Source organism: Apodemus sylvaticus, chromosome 13, assembly GCF_947179515.1.
Source record: "Apodemus sylvaticus chromosome 13, mApoSyl1.1, whole genome shotgun sequence".
NCBI classification, from domain to species: Eukaryota; Metazoa; Chordata; class Mammalia; order Rodentia; family Muridae; genus Apodemus; species Apodemus sylvaticus.
The window spans coordinates 32946734-32963121 of record NC_067484.1 but is presented as its reverse complement, the minus strand read 5'-3'; the positions used below and the strand labels follow the sequence as shown (position 1 = coordinate 32963121).

Genomic DNA, 16388 nt, shown 5'->3' with positions numbered 1-16388 from the left:
GAACCTAGTTTCATTTCTGAAGATACAATAATATCCATGGTCACTGCTCAGCTGTTTGCAAGGAACTTGGGAACGTGGTGTTAATGGAAAGTGGGGAACAGCTCCATTTTACAGAAAGAGGGAGCCAGTCCACTGTGGACTCGTCAGACTGCAGCTGAGGCAGAGGCCAACTAGCAGGGCTCCCTGCCCAGAGCAGGCAATGCCTGGTCCCTTCCAGACCACCCTCGGAATAGGTCCACCCGAGGCACACTCACCCGTCAAGCTCAGCTGTTTCTACATAGCACAGGCTGTTAGGCTCTGAGCTGGACAGCAGCAGAATGTCGGCCTGTTGAAAACAAAAGACACCTGCTACACAGTGTCCCCAGGGTGGAAGTAACACGGCATGGGGAATGGGAAGGCCTGGTGGGGAGGGGGCTGGGGTGTGGGTGGAGGTAGGGTGGGGGATAAGATGGGGTGGGTATGCATGAGGAGAAGGAGAGGAACAGAAGCCGTTCCCTTACTGGAATGAAATCATTCTTCTTCAGACGGAGCACATCTCCAACCTGGATGTCTTTCCACTTGATGATTTTGAACCTAAGAATCAAAAATAAGGACAATTTGGGTTTTTAAGTTTTAGGCCAAGAAATTCTCATTCTTCTTGGGCGTCAAAGATTCTTTAAAAAAAAAAGTGCAAATTATAGGAGAGTGTTTACTACAAGTTCTCTGTTCCACTGATGCCACAGGGATTGCCTTAACCTGGTGGGAGGCACTGGAACAGTGTGCTGTGCTCTCTCCACCCTGCTTCACGTAAGGAAGAACCCATGGCAACTCAACATGTGTGTGTGTGGGGGGGGAGGCACCTTCTCTCCGTGCTCCCGGCTGGCTATCCCTGTGTTCTTGTTCTCTCTCTCTCTCTCTCTCTCTCTCTCTCTCTCTCTCTCTCTCTCTGTGTGTGTGTGTGTATGTCTGTCTCTCTCTCTCTCTCTCTCTGTCTCTCTCTCTCTCTCTGCTTGGTGCCGGTACCAGACAGAAAAGCATGATTCCCCACAGGCTTTAACTCTCACTGGGTTCCTCTCCTTCTTTAAATTCCACAGGATATCTCCTTTTCTAATGCATCAATGTTTGAAAAGCTTCAAACTATAGTCCTCTGCCTCAAAAGCTTTCTTCACACCTACAAAAGGCGGGCTGGCACCCCCCCCCCCAGCTTTGTAAACCCGGGTTTGCTTCTTCCATATGAAGAAGCCATGTAGTAACTGAATGCGGGGAGCTTCACAATTTGGCAGTAGTAACAAAGTTATGAATATACAAAAAACCCAAAATGCAAAACCAAAATGCTTAAGGAGCGCGGGGTGCTTCTGGGCGTGTTCATTCATGCTGTGGCATGGAACTGCACTGAGGCCATGGTTCTGCCAATGAGCACTGGCCGTAATAGGTCAGTTCAGGTTCCAGAGGATGCCTGCTTGCTATTGAGTGTGATGCATTCATGGTACAAGAGTTTCTGTTCTTATAAAGTCATTCCGTTTAATTGCAGAAAACAAGAACTTTAATATTTTTTGTCATAGTTCTCAGAAAGTTAGCACATCTTTGTACTATGTTAGAATGCTTGATTTTAAAAATTGCCAGAAGGGAATAATTGAGAATCAAATATAACATATAAAATGTCATAATGAAACTTATATGGTAACCCAAAAGATAATTTTAAAATTTGCTGTTTTTAAATTGCTTAATTGAGTTTTGTAAACAAAAAACAACAGCAAAAATGAAACATTATATACATTCTGGCTTGGGATGAGGATTGAATTTGCAAAAATTTCCACGGTGGCTTTAAAAATACTTCTGCCATTTGTATTATGTACTTATGGGACAGAGTTGCCAGCAATGAGGATTCAAAAATATTAAAATGCTGGCCAGCTGAAAAGCATTGAAGCTATTCTAAGTCCTGCAGTGGAAAATGCTCATCCAAGATTTAGTTCTTCATGTAAAAATAAACAGGCACAATCATTAGTATGAAAATGTACTTTTACCCTTAATAAATGGTCAAATTATATCAATATCAAAGGCTTACCCTAAAATAAAATTTTTATGATTATCAGACAATTGACTTGTATACACATATTTGATACACCCGAGCTTTCACAAAAATTTCTTAGGCAAAAAAGGAGGCAGGGGTGGTGGAAGTTTCACACACCCAGTGGTAATGGCCATGACCCCCCTATAGTGGCCAGGAAGCTGTGTTCTGAGCATAGACGTTAACTACTATGTAGTCCACCCATGTGTTCACAAACAACACGAAATTTAGGATACATCTTAAGTATCTGCTAGTATCAAGTTTCTCCTTTGTAAGAATTGAAATTCCCAATTCCAGAACTCTTTTTTTTTTTTCCTGAGACAGGGTTTCTCTGTGTAGCCCTGGCTGTCCTGGAACTCACTCTATAGACCAGGCTGGCCTTGAACTCAGAAATCTGCCTGCCTCTGCCTCCCAAGTGCTGGGATTAAAGGTGTGCGCCACCACTGCCACCTGGCCAATGCCAGAACTCTTAAAAATAACCTTGGCTTATCACTCTATAAATGAAACTTTAAGGGCTGGAAAGTAGCTCGGCATCAGGAGTGCAGGCTCAGGGTGCACAAGGCCCTGATCTCCAGCTTCAGCATCAACGATGATAATAATAATAAAAGTGACAGATAAGCAACAACAAAAAAGGCAGAAAGAAAAGAGGCATTGATACTCAATCTTATAATATTGCTTAATTATGATTTAAAAATGTATGTGTTGATCCCACCTCACAAAGGGACACATTAGTAATTTTTATGTCCCAACTCTGGGAACATCGGAGGCCATTATGTTGGGCTGAATGATGCGACAATTTTCTTAGAGAAGGCTTCCTGGCTCTACCTCACTGATGCCCTGCGTTCATGCAGGCTTGATTTGCTGTTAAGAGTTGTGAGACCCAAGACCCTGGTAGAGATGCTCCTAAGCTTGTGTGTGTATGTGTGTGTGTGTGTGTGAATGGTAAGCAAACACTCTACTCTGAGCTTCCCCCTAGCTTCAGGGCTGCCCATTACCAGAGATGGCAAAGAATCTCACCCCCATTTACAATATTGACTCTACTCGATTCCAGGGGTAACTTCCAGCCCAGAATCCATTCATTTATTTACAAGGAGAAAAAGAAAGTCTTTGTCAACATTCACAACTGGTGGCACCTATTTTGAAAGGCATAGATTTTGAACTAAAAGCAGTGGATATGTGGCTTTGGCTGTAAATTGGGTAATTTTCCTAATTGTGGACACACTAAAAAGTCTTTTGAGTTGGTATTTCATTACTTTTTTAGCACTTGACTTTGGAGTCCTTTCTTGAGGATCATCATGCTTATAAAACAGCTCATTATTAATCCTTCAGTTGGTTGGCTTGGCTAGAGTTGACTATATTCTGTGTTCCTTGAACAAGAGTCTATTGAATTCTTTCTGCATGTTAGATGTCCCCTTAGCAGTGAGGTGGGATGGGCCAGGAGGTGAGACACCTACACGAATAATTCTAATGCCATTCACATCATAAAAAGATGAGTACTAATGTTCTTCTGAAAGTGGAGGAGAAGAAGAAATCACTGTAGCTGGCAAATTAGGAAGGGTATGGGGGTATCCTGTATGAGCAAACCCATGAAGGGGACACATCTGGAATGGTGGAGGCAGATGCAGCACACTGCAGGAAGCAGGCTATGGTAGCCCAAGCCCGATTAGCAACTATATATGTTCAATTTGGGCACAGTTCCACAGCCCTGATGGAGAGTTGACTCTTTATCAGAGATGACTCTATTAAAATTCTGATGTAGGGCTGGAGAGGTGGCTCAGCAGTTAACAGCACTGACTGCTCTTCTGAAGGTCCTGAGTTCAAATCCCAGCCACCACATGGTGCTCACAACCATCTGTAATGAGATCTGACACCCTCTTCTGGAGTGTCTGAAGACAGTTACAGTGTACTTAACATATAATAATTAATACATCTTTAAAATAAAATAAAATAAAAGTCTAATGTACTTGTCAGTAAAGTACTTTCTCATTCAGTAAAGTACTTGCAATGCAATCTTGAGGACCTGAGTTCGATCCCCAGAGCCCATGTGAAAATTCAGGAATGCCAGGAAATACGTTTATAATCCCATGCTAGCGAGGTGGAGATGGTCAGACCCCTGGGCTCATTTTCCAGCTAGTCTAACTGAATCAGTGAGCCCCAGAACTTTGAGAGACATGGTTTCAAAAAGGAAGGTAGATAGCATCTATGGAAAGACACCCAACTTCTGGTACCATATGCACACATACTCATGTCCACATGTACCTGTAGCTGTTCACAGACTCACAAGAACACACACAAACACATACACATGAAGCTAATGTGCCATAGACGTCTGGGGGCTAATAGTTATTCTTCAATATGCATCTAGACACATTTATACATGTAATCTTTATAGCTAAATGAAAATTAGGTACCTGCCATCCTTAATGACTTCACATGTCCTATTGTTGATTTCCTTGTCCATTTTATGGCGAGCCTTTGGAAGGAAGATGAGGAGTATTATTTGGGTCATCTCAATATTTAAAACATCAATGACACATGCCAGTAAGGTCATAAGGATAAGAAGAAAGTGGCTTGAGGAATCCTTACCACATCATCTACCAGGTCTTTGATTGCCGTGATGCCCAGCACCAGAAGTAGAGGTACAAGTGTGGTATACCATGCCAGGGTGGAGATTTGAGGAATTGCCTGAAAGAAACCGAAAAGCTTGCATACACACACATGTTCCCACGAGAGCATATCTAACTTCCAGGTAGTGGATATTTGACTTTAAGTTCGCTAATGCCTATCATTGAACAAGTCTATATCCGCCAGTGCACTGAGGAAAGGCCATCCTGCTGTCTCTACACAGACATCAAAGGGGGTTCGCATCATAACTACTCCAAACTGTTGTAATAACTCAAAGTGGGTGGGGTTGGGAGGAAGCAACCCTTGACTCTAAGCAAGATGTGTTCAGCTAGCCATTACTATGGTCTCACAATTAGACAAAAGATGGCAGGCAGCTTCTGAAGGGAACCGATTAGGTAAAGCTCCCATCATGGTCTTTGCTCCTGGCCCAGGTAACAAAGGAAGCTCCAGCTCATCAAGATAGATACTTCTTTAGAAAAGATCTCTCCAGTTCCTTTGCTGATCATTGGGCCAGAACTGGTTCTTTGAAGTTAAGCTCCCTGGTTTAGCACTGTTCAGCTCTACACAGTCAGGATTTCAGTCTTTGGGCAAGTTACTTTACCACATTACACCTCAGCTCTTCTCTGCAAGATGAAGTTTGTGCTGGTGCTCACCTCATAGTCAGCGAATAAGCAGGCAAATAGCCTGTTACTGCCACTCTAGTGGGGACTGCTGGACCTTAAGGGAAAGTAAATGGGCTGCGGCTACGTCATGAACATATGAATCTGTCTATTTTTCTTCTTGAAGTAGGTGGAGGGAAAGGAGATTATTGTCCATAGAAAAACCTAACAGAGTCGGGCAGTGGTGGTGCACGCCTGTAATCCCAGCACTCTGGGAGGCAGAGGCAGGCAGATATCTGAGTTTGAGGGCAGCCTGGTCTACAGAGTGAGTTCCAGGACAGCCAGGGCTACACAGAGAAACCCTGTCTCAAAAACACCAAATCCAAAAAAGTAAACAAAACAAAACAAAAAACCTAACAGGACTTGAAGTGTACAGCTCTACACTTGCCCAGACCTTTCTGATCAAGTTATTGGGTCCTTTCACCACATCTGTTGAATATTCTTGATGTCTTCTCGGTGTCTTTTCTATCTTTTCTATACTCTCTGCTCCACAAGCCTTATGTCCCTCTCAAACACACACATACCTACTATATTTTAAGGCTTATTAGTAAATCCCAGTGGATTGGATGTTTTCTAGTCCAACCTTTGTGATAAAGAATTTGATAAAGCCAACTGACTATGTTATCTTTATAACCCACATATTATCAGGTACTAAAGGTTGATTGTGGGTACTAACTAAAATGTGGAGAGCCCCTTGTTTATAGTAACAGTTTCCACACAGATAAAAGACTAATGCTCTAGATAAGGATTCTATGGCTTTAAAAAAAAAAGAAGAGTGTTTTGTTTCTAATATAAAATCAACTCACAGAAAGGACAAAGAAGCTTTATGAACAAAAGTATCCTTATGGAAAAAACAGGTGACTATGTTAAAAAAAAAAAGGACAAACACAACAACAACAACAAAAAAAACCCTACCAATTTTAAGGTACAAATAATTTTATAAAATACACATCTTAGTTTTATTTATTTACTTTTATTGCTCATATCAGTACAAACTTAGTTTTCTATAAACAGAATTAAACCATGTCTGTTGGTTCATTCCTGTAATCCTAGTTACTTAGGAGGCTGAAGCAGAAAGACTATAAGTTCAAGGTCTGCCTGGGCAAGTAGGTGACACCTTGCCTCAAATCAAAACAGTAAAAAGAATGAAGATGTATCTAGCTTGGCATGTATGAGGTTCAAAGTTCAATCCCCCATCTGAATAAAAAATGCAAAATAAAATCAGAATGCTATTGCCATTAATTCCCTCCAAACACTGCTAAGCTGGTTCTGCACATGAGGCACAGGGCCCTTATGTAGAAAATTCTGATATAAACAGACTGTCGACTTGCTCCCCTGAGACTGTCGACTTGCTCCCCTGAGATTGTCTACTTGCTGCATGCCTTCAGCATCCAGCACCGACAGCAGAGTCAAGGCCTCAAAGGGCATTACCTGCAAGATCAGGAGGATCAGGAAATAGAAGTTGGCTGCTCTCTTAAACTGCTCAAACAGATTCATGGGCAGAAAGGTAAGTCCATTGTACTTGTATGTTTTAATTGCGTTACTCTGTTGGAAAACAAAACAGCGAGTTATTGTAAATGATGCTGTATACCAAGTTCAACCACCTGCACAAATCACTATTTCCTGTAGCTTGTCAGAACCCAGGGCCATAATTCAAGTTGCTAAGTTTTTAAATGATTTTCCAGTCTAAATCACAAGATACAGACACCAGACTGTGACCTTATGTCTCCTTCTGTCACCTTTTTTGATCCACTGTGCCTCTTAGGACTTGGGGCAAAGATGGATGCCAACATGAACAGAGCAGGTAAGTCCCTTTTATTAAGGGAAGATAAAGGCCATTGCATCAGAAAGAGCAAAAAGATGTTTCTTGCAGGTTGATAATGTCCTCCAAAAGGAAGCCTAACTCTAATGCCCATTAACAACATTTTACTTCTCTACAGGTTAGCAGATAAAGTAAGAATAACTTCACGGTGGATTAGGGTAAGTTCTAAGCTAATGACTGGTCTCCTTATAGCAATGGTTCTCAACCTGTGCATCTCCACCCTTTGGGAGGTATCAACTGGCCCTTTCACAGGAGTTGCTTAAAACCATCAGAAAACACAGGCATTTACATTAATATTGCAGGATATTTGATGACACTATGAATCTTGAGATTGTGTTATTTGCTGAAAATGTTGTTTCTAGTTAGTCTGTGGCTCTGACTTAGAACATACCTTTAATCCCTCTGGCTAGAATACAGACACATCCTTAGTTCACACCTTTAATCCAAACTGATGAAGGTAAAGTTTGTAGAAGGAAGCACCCATGTTTGAAAGTGATGTCTAGCTAGCAGTGGTGGTGCACGCCTTTAATCCCAGCACTTGGGAGGCAGAGGCAGGCGGATTTCTGAGTCCCAGGACAGCCTGGTCTACAAAGTGAGTTCACGGACAGCCAGGGCTACACAGAGAAACCCTGTCTGGGGAGTTGGGGAAGAAAGTGATGTCTAACTGAGTAGAAGACAAAGTGATGAGTCAGAGAAAGATTTGACAGAATAGGTTATGCCCAACTCTCATAAGAAGAGAGGAAAGGAAGCTACATAAGAGGGTAGTGCAGAGAGAGAAGGAGGAAGAAAAGAGAGGAGGCAGTTTTACCAGGAGAGTTTTCCAGAGACAAGTTGAAGAGCAAACAAGCTAGACACAGACAAAGACAGAGCAAGCCAGCAAATAAGAAAGGAGGCAGAAGATCAGAACAGATTGCCAAACACAACAAAAAGTCAGAGGCTGAAAGAGAAGCCAGATTGAGTCAGTCAGCTTGGAGAAGAGTTTAAGTCAGAGCAGCTGAGTTGATCAGCCAGCCAGAGTTTAGAAAGATCTAGAAAGGGTGCGCTTATTAGGCAGCAAGTCTCGGAGGCTGAAAACATTCTAGGCCTAGATTAGATTGTAGGAGGCTAGAAGCTTCCAGGATATGGCCTAGGTTAGTGGACTGAGGCAGAAACCTTCAGAGATGACAATTACTTCAAGAGAATAAAAGTTACTTTTACACATTAGAATTTATAACAGTAAAATAATTATAGTTATGAAGTAGCAACAGAAATAATTTTACCGTTGGAGGATACCAGTTGCAGCATTAGGAAGTTGAGAAGCACTTCCATGTATGAAATGGGGGGAATTGGATACAGAGACACATAGGAAGAAGATAGAAGACTGGATTGGACAGAGACTGGAGTGATGTATTTACAAGCCAAAGAATGCTAAGAATTGTGCGCAAGCATCAGATGTTGGGACAGGCATGGATCTGATTCTGAGATTGTCCATAAGGACCCTACCTTGTCAACTCCTTGACTCTGGGCTTGCAACTCCCTGAACTATTAGAAAATAATGTTCTGCTTCCTAAGCCACACAATGGTGGTACTCTAATGGTCCAGGCAAGAGGAAAGATATTCTAAGGATAAGCACTTATATCTTTCCCTTTGACTATCAATCTCCTGAAACTATGGTCCTCAAGAAATTGGAATTGTCCCAATAATCTCATGCTGAGAGAAGGAAAAGGCTAAAACCTGGTGCCAGCCAGAGGAAGAATTTCTCTCCTGGAAAGAGATTTCACACAGTCATGACAGCTTATCAGATCACCTTGTGGATCTCCCTAGACCATCACAATGAGTGATGGGTTGACAACATAGTGACAGGGACTGCTTAGTTATACATAACCCTAGTCTTCTAGTTACCTTTCACCTCATGTGACAATCTAGAAGATGGACTTGGACAGTCACTGGACTCTTCTCAATGTGGCCACACTGAATAAATTCCTTTCTCTGCTTTTAACTAACACTTGTCTGCATTCTTTTTTATAGGCTTACTGATTTTTAATTTATGCAAATGAATGTTTTGCTTGCATGCATGTATGTGTACAACATGCATGTCTTGTCCTTGCAGATGCCAGAAGAGGGTCTCATGCTCCCAAGAACTGGAGTTATAATGGTCATGAGCTGCCTTGTGGATGCTGGGAACTGAACCATGGTCTTCTGCAAGAGCAGCAAGTGCTCTTAACCACTGAGCCATCTCTCCAACCCCACTTGTCTATATGTTTTATTATTTATTAAAGGAAATGAGCATTTTAGGTGACAATATCCTTGCTATCTCTTAGGCCATCCAAGGCAGAGTCAACTCACTACTTTCAAAACAGGACGTCAGTGACAATCACAATTTTCATAAAATTTTTTTAGCAAGAGCCTTGCAGCTACACAGGGGAAGTTTCCAATTGACATGATTCTGTTTTGTTTCAAGTCATACCTACTAACTTTCAGAGTAGTTAAACTTTAATAAAAAATGACAGTCTATAGAATGAGGGAGAGTTATTAATAGACCCAGGCAAGTGGTTACCTGGATGGGAGTTACCATTTGAAGTTGACAAAAATGACAGTGACTAGGCAAACCTGGATTACTATAATAACATTTTTAGCATTAACTTACCGAATACTTGCTCTCCTTAATACAAAAGAACTTGGTGTTCATAAAATGAGGTTGTTCGTGGAACTTTCGATCATTTGCTTTGACTTGCCACGTGCAATCTTTCAAAGAGAAGGAGAAAAGAATTCTAAGTACAAGCAAGGTTACTGGGGAAGGAGTCAAAGAGAGCTCTATTGAGTGGGCCTTAATCTATTATATACATGATGGCCTCCTCAAAGAGGCCATTGAAATGCCTCCTCAAAGAGGGCCAAGGAAGGAGGACAGTGTGAAGTCATCTGTGGAAGATGGAAATCTACAGTCATAGAGCCTGAGATGGAACCTGTGATGGGCAATCTCAATTATCAATTTGGGTTGGCAATGAGGTGGAGAATCACATGAGAGGCAGGGTTCTTAGCATGCCTGTATGGAATTATCTTGATTACATTAACTGAGGTAGGAGACCCACCTTCACTGTGAGCACACTGCATGTGCTCAAGTCCTAACCCGAATAAGGAGAAGAGATGGAGCCAAGCACAGGTGTTCATCTCTAACTGCTTCCTGAATTGGGTGTGGCTGCAATGTGAATGACTGCCTCAAACCTCCTACTGTCAGGCCTTCTCTGCCATGATGGACTGTACCCATGACCTGTGAATCAATTATAAGTCCCTCCTTTCCCTTAAGGTCCCTTTGTTTAGGTATTTTATCTCAGGAATTGGAAAGGTAAGTAAGACAGATCCCAACCTCGAGATCCTTGGGAAGAATGAAACCTACCAACAGCTTGATCCAGCCCTTCAGAGTAAGAGCCAGGAAAATACATATCAGATGTTTAAATTACAGCTTGTAGTCCTAGCAAGTGAATATCATGGAACATTAATGTTCTAAAAGAGCAATCTACCTCTAACATGAATGAAGGAAAACTGCCAAAGATCCAAAAGTCTACAGCTATATTAAAACTTCAATCCTATTACTTTGTTTCTAATGTTTACATTGCTTTAAATATTTAGTGGATGAATAAATTGCAAAGAAGGGTACCAACTAACCCCACACTTCTGAGTCATAATCTTGAATTGGTATTGTGTGTGCCTTCTCTTGGTAACCAGTCTGTCATCTTTCCATCTTATCTCTAGGGTAGATCCCTGAGGCCACTGGCCCAGGTCTTCTTCAACACTCTATTTCCAACTCTGATGAAGCCTTTACATTTATCTCTTTGTGCCCCAACCTTATCTCTAACTGAGGTGGTCAATTTTAATTGTCAACTTGATACTATCTATAATCAGCTATCAAGAGAATTTCATTGATGGATTGATAAATCATGGTGGTCTATGGATATGTTTATGGGTGATTGTCTTTATTAGATTAATTAGTGTGGGAAGACCCTGCCCACTCTAAGTGTCTGCATCCCCTGAATCTGAGTCCTGGACCATATATGAATGAACAAAGGCATTTGAGTAACAAGTGTGTGCACACCCATTTCTCTGTGTTCTTGGCTGTGGATGTGATCTGGCCAGCTGTTTTAAGTTCTTGTCATCTCGAGTTTCTAGCTATGATGGACTGTAACCTGAAATTCTGAGCAAATATAAATCTTTAGTACCATAACTTTATATTGATAAAATGGAGTTGGCTGCAGAACTTTTGATCATTTGCTTTGACTTGCCATGTATAATCAATAAAAGGGAAAGAGGAAAATTACATAGAAACCCAGGCCATTGTTTTGTGTCAGTATTTTGATCCCAGCCACAGAAATAAAATGGAGACACCATCCTTCCAACCCTGTAGGCAATGTCACTCCTAAGCCTGCTTGTTGTGTGGGGCAGGGGCTTTTGGTGTCAAATCTATCCTGATCTCCCAGAAGTGCTAGTAGTTGTAGGACCCTTTATCCCTTTGCTACAAATACAGACATGCCTATGGGTGAACACAGTTGGAATGGCCTAAATTCTGATCTGGTTCTTCTGGGTAGCCTCATGAGATACACGCACTTACCCCTATAGTCTGAGATATCTTTCCACTTGCCTGCAGTGGTCCACAGATATACAAGAAGCTAGGCAGTTGCAAGCTTCTTGGATAGCTGATGTTTCTCATAGTCATGGTCAAGTCTTTTCTAAGCTTCAAGACATGGAATCTGGGTCATTCTGATATTGTTGGAGACTTGTGGCTGCCTCGCCCAGTGGCTTAGTCATCCTTGACACAGCCAGGGGCTAGGTCAGGCCAACAGCATGACTCCTAGCATAGACTTGAAGTCCATGTTCTTTTTATTTTTCCAGTTATACATTGATCATGTCTGGTCTTTTGCCAGTATGGACAGCATTGCTCAGACACTGATGCAGCCATTCTTTTAGGACAGTGTCCCCTTTGGACATGCTGAACAAGCCAGTTCACAGTCCATTGATCGTTGTCCTTTGGCTACTCTGTCTTTGAATCTTGAAAATCACAATCCTGGGCTGGGTGGTAGTGGCATATGCCTTTAATCCCAGCACTTGTGAGGCAGAGGCAGGTGGATTTCTGAGTTCGAGGCCAGCCTGTTCTATAGAGTGAGTTCCATGACAGCTGGGGCTATACAGAGAAACCCTGTCTTGAAAAAAACAAAAAACAAAACAAAAAAAAAAAATCACAATCCTTAGGTAGAAGGCGTGAGTGTAACTAGATGTCACATTTAAGGCATTGCTGCCCAAATCTCAACCCCATTTTATAGTGGCTTTTAACCTTTAAAACCCCCTGTGACCTGTCCTTTATCAGTGCCATTCCCAAAGTACATAGTTTATTCTGTCTTCTGCCTGCTGCCACTTTGGGCAGGGTCACTCATAGGTCTTCAAGTGATGGAGCTGACTCCACCCTAGAGCAGAGGCAGACATATACTTGGAGACATGGTGAATGGGACATAGTAAATCTCCCTCCTCACACTTACCCTACACGGTAGCCAAGCCATTCAGAGGGAGAGCAGTGACTACTGCCGTTCTATTCACACCTTATCTCGGGTACTACGCCCTCCTCTCTGCCCAGACTGGTTCCCAGGAGAACCCTGGACATGCCAAGTTTGTCCTTGAATTCTTCACAGGTTCTCCATGTGTTCTGAACACAGTAGCACCAAAAGTATCTTTAGAACAAACTAGAAAGCCAAATTCATAGCCCAGCCTGCCCCCTTTCTATGTCAATTGATGCCCTATAGCTGAAACCCAGCACTCAGGGAAGATGTAGGCTCAAGGGACTTTCCCACATGGAGATGACTTCACTTGGCAAGGAGGCTGCTTCTCCTGTGTTTTGTCTTGTTCTTCCATTAAGGTTTCTACCGCCCTCTACTATGTCAGTTTTGTAGATAGCATGTTGTACTCTATATATGTGCCAGGCATGGTGCCTAGTGGTTAATATCATTATTTTATAGCTCAGAACACAATAAGCCATTGGTAGTATCAGCAAGATGACTATTAGCATAAGACTTAGAATATAGTGGGTCTATCTGAGCTCCAGGCATAGCCTGGGCTCCACCTTGCTGTGCTGGCTGGGCCCGCCTCCACACCACTTGGCCAGCAGGAGCCAACTTGGGAAGGTCAGTTATGAGAACAGAATCATCCTTTCTCTGTCACCACAGTACACAGCCATGCTTTTTCTCCGACTATGAAGGTGCAAATGGATTGGTGCCATGAAAACTTAAAACATATGCCATCAGTTAGAAAGCCATCTTAGGAGTTAGGCCATAGGTAGCATCTGAATTGTTCATCAACCTTCAGGGAGATGACTTTCCCTTGAGTGACACACAGTGGGTGGGTCGAGGTTTGATGAAATTAACAATGAGCAGGGCATGCTATTTTTGGAAGGGGAATAGGAAAAAAAAAACCTTATGAGTAAGGGATCATTAGAACGATCAGTTGCAGGACAATTATAAAAACCAGCATTGTACTTATGAAAATACCTCATCTTTTTAAGTGTCTCGCTTTCCATCTTCCTACTCCTTAGGAAACACTATAAGAAATCAAGCACAGATTGTCAGAGAATGCCAATAATGAACTCGATTACATATTTGAAATCACAGCACCATTCCCAGGCATATCCTTGTACGTGGTTGGCTGCCACTCATCGGGGAATCGTAAGTGTTGTGTTATGACAAGTGTAAACGTTCCTGGCATCACTCAAACTCAAGAGCAATTTCATCAAGAGGGAAAATGGAAGTGGAAGTACAAAACAACCCGCGAGCTTTGTGATAAGATCTGCAATCTGAACACGTCTTTCCCACTCAAAGGAGATCCCTAAAGGAGAACGGCTAAAATAGGTTTCCCAGGACAGTCATGAATCCATGCAGGTCGCAGCACTTAGCAATGTAGCTGATTTTTATTATTTTTAAAACACTTGTTGATTTTTATTTTGTGTATACTGGTGCTTACCTGCATGTATGTGTAATGCCCCACATATATGCCCGGTGCCCACGGAGGCTAGAAGGGGCCATGGGGTGTCCTGAGATTGGAGTTACAGACAGTTGGAAACTGCCCTGTGCATGCTGGAGATTGAACTGAGGTCCTCTGCGAGAGCAGAATGCTCTTAATTGCCAAGCCAGTTAAGAGCTGCTGTCCAGCCCTTACTATTCTAGTCTTTAAGACAGGGTCTTACTATATAGCCCAAAGCTGGCCAGGGGCTCATTATTGCCTGGCCTCAGTCTCCCAAATGCAGTTACAGTGGTATGCACCATATCCAAGGACATAAGGACTTAAGGTTTTACTTAAGCTTGTCGTTGACAGGACATGCCTTAGGCACTGGTATACCAGAATACTGCTGAGAACATTGCCCTACGCTTCAGGAAGGGAAGAAAAGTGGATAGGATTTCCAGAGAAGAAGCAGTGTGAAGGACTGAAACCCAGTCCTAGAACCACCCAGGAGGCCTTTACACAGGTGGTACACACAGGCAGTTGCAGCAGTTACCAGGGATGCTGGGGCAGAAAGACCGAAAGTTAAGCCAGGGGCCGGGGAGATGGCTAAGCGGTTAAGAACACTAGCTGTCCTTTCAGAGGACCTGAGTTTGAGTTTAGTTCTCAGCACGTACATAATTGTTCTAATCATCCATAATTCTAATTCTCAGGAATCCAAAGTCACCGTCTGACCTCTGTGAGCACCAGGCACACATGTGCTACACATACAGACAGACAAGCAGGCAGAACAACCATACACATGAAATGAAATCGATAAATATTTTAAAACATTTTAAAAATTAGAAGTTATAGGCCAGCTAGCCTGGGCTATACAGTCACACTCTGTTAGAAAAGCAAAACAAAAGGCATCCAGGAGGTGGTGGTGCACATCTTTGATCCCAGCACCCAGGAGGTTGAGGTGGGTGGATCTTTGTGAGTTTGAAACCAGCCTGGTCTATAAAGTGAGTTCCAGGACAACCCAGCTACACAGAGAAACCCTGCCTCGGAAAAAAAAAAAAAAAACCAGAGCCAAACCAAATTAAACCAAAGCAATCAACCAACCCAATAAACAAACAAACAAACAAGCAAAACCTCAAGACAAACAAATCAAATCAACAGCAATGAACCAAACCAGCAAAAGACCCAAGGAAGAGAGAATATGGCTTTCTGTGAATGCGCTGAACATAAATGAGTTTTCCTGCCTTCCCCTGTGTATCAGCTCCAGCCTTACCCCAACCCTACCAGCTTCCTAAATTCCCTTCTATAATGAAGGCCTTAGTAGGTGCTTCCAGAACTTAGTCCCATCCCCTCTACCCTTCTCCAGTCTGTTTCATCTGGAAGCCTTAAACAAAGGACAGTTTCTAACTCCATGTAGAAGCAATGATGATTGCCAGGATGACTTTGGTCTCTTTATTTTTCATAAGTGATAATTCCATGAGGTTCCTAGAGAAAGTGTCCAGTGTGTTTGTATCTGAGGTTCAGCCACAAGAAACCCTCAACTCTGCTTCAGAAAGCTGCCCATAGTTAAGGCTCCTGTTTAGCCTGAATGGACAAGGAAATTGGAGTCTTTTCATCTTTGGGGATGTGAGCAGTGGTACAGCCAACGGCCATAAAAAGATCTGAAGATGGCGGTCTATGGTCAAATCTACTTACAAAAAACACTTGAAATACCTCTCTTCCAATAAATAAATAAGTTTACTTATGCTAGCTTTTACAAAAATTAATGCGTCCACAAGAATTTAAAAGACTAATCAGAGATGTGCTCAGAGATTAAAAGCACCATTTTAGATGCTGGAGAGATGGCTCACTCCTTCAGAGCATTGGCTGCTCTTCCAGAGGATCCAGGTTCAACTCCCAGCACTTACATGGCAGCTCACAAGTGTTACTCTAGTGCCAGGGAATATGGCACCCTCACACAGACATATATACATGCAAGCAAAACACCAGTGCACATAAAAGTAAGTAAATCTTAAAAAAAAAAAAAGAGCACTTGTTGCTCTTGCAAAGTACCTAAGATTGGTCCCCAGCACCCACAGGTGGATTGCAATCACCTGTAACTCCAGTTCTAGGTGATCTGATGGCCTCTTCTGACTTTGTATGCACTGAATGAACATAACATATATACAATCATGTAAGTTCGTATACTCATACATAAAAAAAATTAAAAAAATCAGAGAACATTTATTACTGTGGTTTGAAATGCTGTGTTAGTGTGCTTGCCTTTTGGATATATTTTACTATA

At 42.3% G+C, this 16388-nt stretch overlaps 1 protein-coding gene across 1 annotated transcript in view; it reads right to left on the bottom strand.

Annotated features, from left to right (window-relative positions):
* Atp8b1 (ATPase phospholipid transporting 8B1) overlaps window positions 1-16388 on the bottom strand; it is a 137734-nt gene that overhangs the window by 47494 nt on the left and 73852 nt on the right. The window contains exons 3-8 of the mRNA XM_052201387.1: window positions 9780-9877; window positions 6763-6876; window positions 4634-4732; window positions 4459-4520; window positions 501-573; window positions 255-325 (exon numbers count right to left, since the gene is read on the bottom strand). Of these exons, the coding sequence (XP_052057347.1) occupies window positions 255-325; window positions 501-573; window positions 4459-4520; window positions 4634-4732; window positions 6763-6876; window positions 9780-9877 (517 nt within the window). The remainder of the gene's footprint in view (window positions 1-254; window positions 326-500; window positions 574-4458; window positions 4521-4633; window positions 4733-6762; window positions 6877-9779; window positions 9878-16388) is intronic.